This window comes from Oncorhynchus tshawytscha, unplaced genomic scaffold (assembly GCF_018296145.1).
Source record: "Oncorhynchus tshawytscha isolate Ot180627B unplaced genomic scaffold, Otsh_v2.0 Un_contig_4407_pilon_pilon, whole genome shotgun sequence".
In the NCBI taxonomy this organism is placed as follows: Eukaryota; Metazoa; Chordata; class Actinopteri; order Salmoniformes; family Salmonidae; genus Oncorhynchus; species Oncorhynchus tshawytscha.
This window is the reverse complement of record NW_024608154.1, coordinates 6703-12497: the sequence shown is the minus strand read 5'-3', so window position 1 is coordinate 12497 and position 5795 is coordinate 6703. Positions and strand designations below refer to the sequence as shown.

The following is a 5795-nucleotide window of genomic DNA, read 5'->3' as shown; positions in this document are numbered from 1 at the left end:
TCAGTCCTTATTGATTAATTACAACACATAGGTGTATTATAAGGCATTATAAAGGTCTTTAAAATAATGATACATATGTACTTCATAGAAACTGTTACCCTTCATATATTCTAACAACTCACATTTTAAGATTCATTATGTCATTTGTTCCATGTTAAGGGCTCTAACCTTGGAACAAAACTATTTGTCTCCCTCTTACTGTTGCATGCAGTTCCTCTCTCTCTTCCTCCATTCCTCTAACCCCTCCCTCCTTCTAACCCCACCCCTCTGGCAGAACCAGGAAGTCCCTCCCCCTCCCACAAACTCTCTTCTGAGGAAACGAAACTGATCTGAGTCTCTCTGTCGTCTGTCTGTGAGAGAGTGAACAACCGTCCAAATGGCTCAACAGGGAGTTCTGCTGGACCAGGACCAGTTCTGTTGTTCTGTCTGTCTGGATCTACTGAAGGAGCCGGTGGCTATTCCCTGTGGACACAGTTACTGTAGGAGCTGTATTGAGGGCTGCTGGGATCAGGATGTGCTGAAAGGGGTCTATAGCTGTCCTCAGTGCAGAGAGACCTTCACTCCAAGGCCTAATCTGAGGAAAAATAACATGTTGGCTGAGCTGGTGGAGAAACTGAGGAAGACAGGACTCCAGGCTGCTCCCCCTCCTGCTCTGTGCTATGCTGGACCTGGAGATGTGGTGTGTGATTTCTGCACTGGGACCAGAAAGCAGAAAGCCCTCATGTCCTGTCTGGCGTGTCTGGCCTCTTACTGTGAGACTCACCTCCAACCTCACTATGAATTTCCTGGTTTCAAGAAGCACAAGCTGGTCAAAGCCACCGCACAACTACAGGAGAAGATCTGCTCTCATCATGACAAACTGCTGGAGGTTTACTGTCGTATTTCACTTCTCTCCTCAAGTCAGAGAGAGAGAGAGAGGGGCCCCTATCCAATCCCACTGACCCCACTGTTGGGAACAGGCAGTCTGGACCCCTTTCAGAGAATAGACTGGTTCATGTAACCGACTGAGCTGCCTCATCACATAACCATGAGTAACCATGACGACTCATGTCCCCTATACATTAAAATGGAACTGTCTCTCTCTCAATTGAATTACATTCATAGGGCTTTATTGGCATGGAAATATATGTTTACATTGCCAAAGCAAGTGAAATAGACAATAAACAAAAGTGAAATAAACAATCAGAAATGAACAGTAAACATTACACTTGGAAGGGATTTGGGGGATGGGGGAGGGTCTATTAGAAGTTAGTAGGACTCTTTTATTTTCTCAGAAGTACTGAGTTAGGTAGGAGGATTTAGAGGTGTAAACCGTGATTGAACACACTCCAGACCAGTAGGTGGCGCCATGCACCTCTTAAAGGATAGGGTGCAGCATTTCTACTTTTTGATAAAAAGCGTGCAAAATTTCAACTTCCTGCTACTCATGCCTGGAATATAGTATATGCATATGATTAGTATGTGTGGATAGAAAACACTCTGAAGTTTCTAAAACTGGTTCAATAATGTCTGTGACTATAACAGAACTTATGTAGCAGGCAGAACCCCAAGAGGGGTCTCTTTATTGTGAAGTAACTAACAGTCTCTATGCTGAGCTGGTTAAACTGTAAACTGATTTATTATTAATTAAAATGCAATACAATGTTTTAATCTTGTACATTTCCATGAATCATGATGTCTGGTGTTGATGTATATTGGTTGTCATTCAGAACCATTGATATGTTTTCTCAGTTGGTTCTCTGTCTCTCTGTAATTCTCCTCAGTATCATTGATCAGCTTGTTGGCTCGGTCCTAATTGATGTGTTCTCTGTCACCTGGAGCTGCATGGAAAATGGTCCAGGAACTAAAGGACAATTCAGGACTAGTCAGCCCACTACAAGCTGGTATCACTTACTTTCTACTAAACTATATGGTCTGGTTTCCCAGACACAGATGAATCCTAGTCCTGGACTAAACAGTATGTTCAATGTAGATGTCCAGGAAACCGGCCCTAAATGTGTCATCTTTCATCCTCCCATACTGCTCAGTCCAGCAACATTAAACCTGTCCAGCAGGTGGTGCTGTTGACCAAACAATAAAACCAGCAGATATCTTGACTTGCCACTCAGTATATCAGTAATGTTCAGAATAGTACTTTAATATCATTGGAGATTGATGGTCTTTTTAATCCACTATCCAGAGTCAGGAACAGATGAAGTTAGGTCTGCTACTGTTCAGTGATTAAATATGATTTATGGTGATGGGAAATAATAAAAAACACTCAACTTCATCTAGTAATAGTTTTCCTTTGTTATTTATTCCAAGGTGTGTCTTTAACTTGTAAATGTATTGTGTGGAGGTGAGCTAGTGGTGTGGCTGATAGAATAGAATGAAAAGGGAGGAGGGGAGGAAGAGGGGAGGAGTGAAGGGCTGTTCAAGAAACCAGATGAGGAAGAGGAAGATGTTCAGGGAATTACTGTCTCTGTTCCAAATGGTTCCCTATTCCCTATGTAGTGCACTACGGTGCTTCTGACCAGGTCTAAAGTAGTGTTCTACGTAGGGAATAGGGTGTAGATTTATTACAATATCATGCTTTAGTGTTTGGCACAAAAATATATTAGATCTCCACCCCCCACTTCCTGTCTGTCATCCCCCAGTTCTGTTAAGACTTCCTCTCATTGAACTGGGCCTCATTCTAAATGGTCACTTTGTATTGATAGTCCATACTGGTCTTTACTATGGTTCTACATACAGTATCTGTATTGATAGTCCATACTGGTCTTTACTATGGTTCTACATACAGTATCTGTATTGATAGTCCATACTGGTCTTTACTATGGTTCTACATACAGTATCTGTATTGATAGTCCATACTGGTCTTTACTATGGTTCTACATACAGTATCTGTATTGATAGTCCATACTGGTCTTTACTATGGTTCTACATACAGTATCTGTATTGATAGTCCATACTGGTCTTTACTATGGTTCTACATACAGTATCTGTATTGATAGTCCATACTGGTCTTTACTATGGTTCTACATACAGTACCTGTATTGATAGTCCATACTGTCCATACTGACTATGGTTCTACATACAGTATCTGTATTGATAGTCCATACTGGTCTTTACTATGGTTCTACATACAGTATCTGTATTGATAGTCCATACTGGTCTTTACTATGGTTCTACATACAGTATCTGTATTGATAGTCCATACTGGTCTTTACTATGGTTCTACATACAGTACCTGTATTGATGAGGGCCTCATCATCAAGCTGCACAAAGAAAGCCAGAGACTGCAGTGTGCTCCAGTCTCCAGCAGGGGGCAGTAAAACCCTATGGACCTGAAAGGGACTGCAGTGTGCTCCAGTCTCCACCAGGGGGCAGTAAAACCCTATGGACCTGAAAGGGACTGCAGTGTGCTCCAGTCTCCAGCAGGGGGCAGTAAAACCCTGTGGACCTGAAAGGGACTGCAGTGTGCTACAGTCTCCACCAGGGGCAGTAAAACCCTATGGACCTGAAAGGGGAAGTGAGGAGTAAAAATCAAAGGTGAATTTACATTGATGTTTCCACGGAGACATGAATCATATCCACGAGGCACCAAACTGAAGAATATGAACTGAAACACGAAGGGACTAACTGAACTAAAATAATTATGTTGCTAAATGTTTTGCTACAGTGTTCTCTAACGAATAACACCCTGGATTCAAATACTATTTGAAATCTTTCCAACACTTTGAGCATTTCCTTTGTCCTCCAGGTGGGCGGGGTTTGTTTGTACTTTTAGGACTTTTCTATTGGTTCCATTACAACAAACTCAATCAGACACTGCTTATTAAATATTCAACATTATTTTAACGCAGGTCTGTTTCCACATGCAATAAGCCTGTAACGTCTTGTATGATCTCATCAGGTAAAGGTGTGTCAAATGGAAGGGCAAGTCTCACCACTGAGAGGAAAACATCACTGGTCCACCTCTGCATCAGGTCAGCTATGTTGATCAGTACTGTCCCAGGGATGCTGGGAGCAGAGATGAACTCCCCTGACCTGGTACCACCTATGGAGTTGTCATTTTAATATCAGTTTAACCCCATTACTGCTATAACACATAAACCATGTTAATAGAATGAAATGGATCCAGGTTCCATTTATTCTACATTAGATTTACTGCCTGTGGAACACTTCTCCAAAGTGGTCTGAAATCAAGATGACTGCAGGTCTGAATCCCAAACTAATGGGGGGAAATGGATCCATCTAATAAGATGGTATTTAGAGGTATGAACCTTTCTATTGGGGTGAACCATCCCCTTAACATACAGTACCAGTCAAAAGTTAGGACACACCTACTCATTCAAGGGTTTTTCTTTATTTTACTATTTTCCACATTGTAGAATAATAGTGAAGACATCAAAACTATGGAATAACACATGGAATCATGTAGTAACCAACAACGTGTTCAACAAATCAAGTGGAGGCCAGGTCATCTGATGCAGCACTCCATCACTCTCCTTCTTGGTCAAATAGCCCTTACACAGCCTGGAGGTTTCCTGCTGAAAAACAAATGATAGTCCCACTAAGTACATACCAGATGGGATGTCGTATCTCTTTAGATTGCTATGGCAACCATGCTGGTTAAGTGTGCCTTGAATTCTAAATAAATTCCTGACAGTGTCTCCAGCAAAGCACCATCACACCTCCTCCTCCATGCTTCATGGTGGAACATACACATGCAGAGATCATCTGTTCACCTTCTCTGCTTCTCACAAAGACACGGCGGTTGGAACCAGATATCTTAAATCTGGACTCATCAGACCAAAGGACAGATTTCCACCGATCTAATGTCCATTGCTCGTGTTTCTTGACCCAAGCAAGTCTCTTCTTATTATTGGTGTCCTTTAGCAGTGGTTTCTTTGCAGAAATTGATAGTGAGGGTGTTTTCTGTTAACAGAATGTGTTTCTTGTTAAAAGGCTGAATATCACTAAAGGGAATAAGCAAAGACACTATGTGTAATTCTGGGATTGAGTTTACTTATTGGTTTTATTCTATAATGAACTATAGTTATCTGTAGTTATTGGTATAATTCTATAATGAACTATAGTTATCTGTACTTATTGGTATAATTCTATAATGAACTATAGTTATCTGTACTTATTGGTATAATTCTATAATGAACTATAGTTATCTGTACTTATTGGTATAATTCTATAATGAACTATAGTTATCTGTACTTATTGGTATAATTCTATAATGAACTATAGTGATCTGTACTTAATCCTATAATGGCCCGTAGTAATATTATAGTCCGATAAGGGCATGTAGCAATCTTATAATTTCCTATAGTGATCTGTACTTAATCCCATAGTAATATTATAGTCTGATTATGGCAGGTAGCAATCTGATAATTTCCTATAGTAATCTGTACTTATTATTTCCTGGAAATAATGTATAGGTGCGCCACCAATATAATTGATCCAAGGAACTAGAGGGGAGGGGAACCCCGCCTAGAGGAAAGAACTCAGATTTGGAAACAATGGAGGAGTAAAGCCGAGGGGATCTGGTTATTAGCATAAAGTGGAGGGACGATGACACTTCTATAAGCATGAAACTGTAAAAAAGGAGTGGACTGAGACTGAGGGATTTGATGTTGAAACCTTTCAGGGAGTTGTCCCCAAACTCTGTCAAACTCAACCCATTCATCTTATAGAATCAGTCTGAGTGAGGTGGGTCATTCAATTAATCTGGGGCATTTATTCCATCTCATTCATCTGTCCTGTTGACTGTTCTGTTCCATCCAGTTTGGAGTGGTAACTGT

General features: G+C 40.8%; 1 protein-coding gene across 1 annotated transcript; it reads left to right on the top strand.

The window, feature by feature from the left end:
- Positions 1–291: 291 nt before the first annotated feature.
- On the top strand, positions 292–1548 carry LOC121843312 (E3 ubiquitin/ISG15 ligase TRIM25-like). The gene has a single exon (XM_042312908.1). The coding sequence runs from the start codon at positions 377–379 to the stop codon at positions 998–1000; it is 624 nt and encodes a 207-aa protein (XP_042168842.1). The 5' UTR covers positions 292–376; the 3' UTR covers positions 1001–1548.
- Positions 1549–5795: the final 4247 nt, after the last annotated feature.

What these genes read in the sequence shown, in the direction of transcription:
- LOC121843312 (XM_042312908.1), top strand. Translation starts at nt 377, where the DNA reads ATGGCTCAACAGGGAGTTCTGCTGGACCAGGACCAGTTCTGTTGTTCT.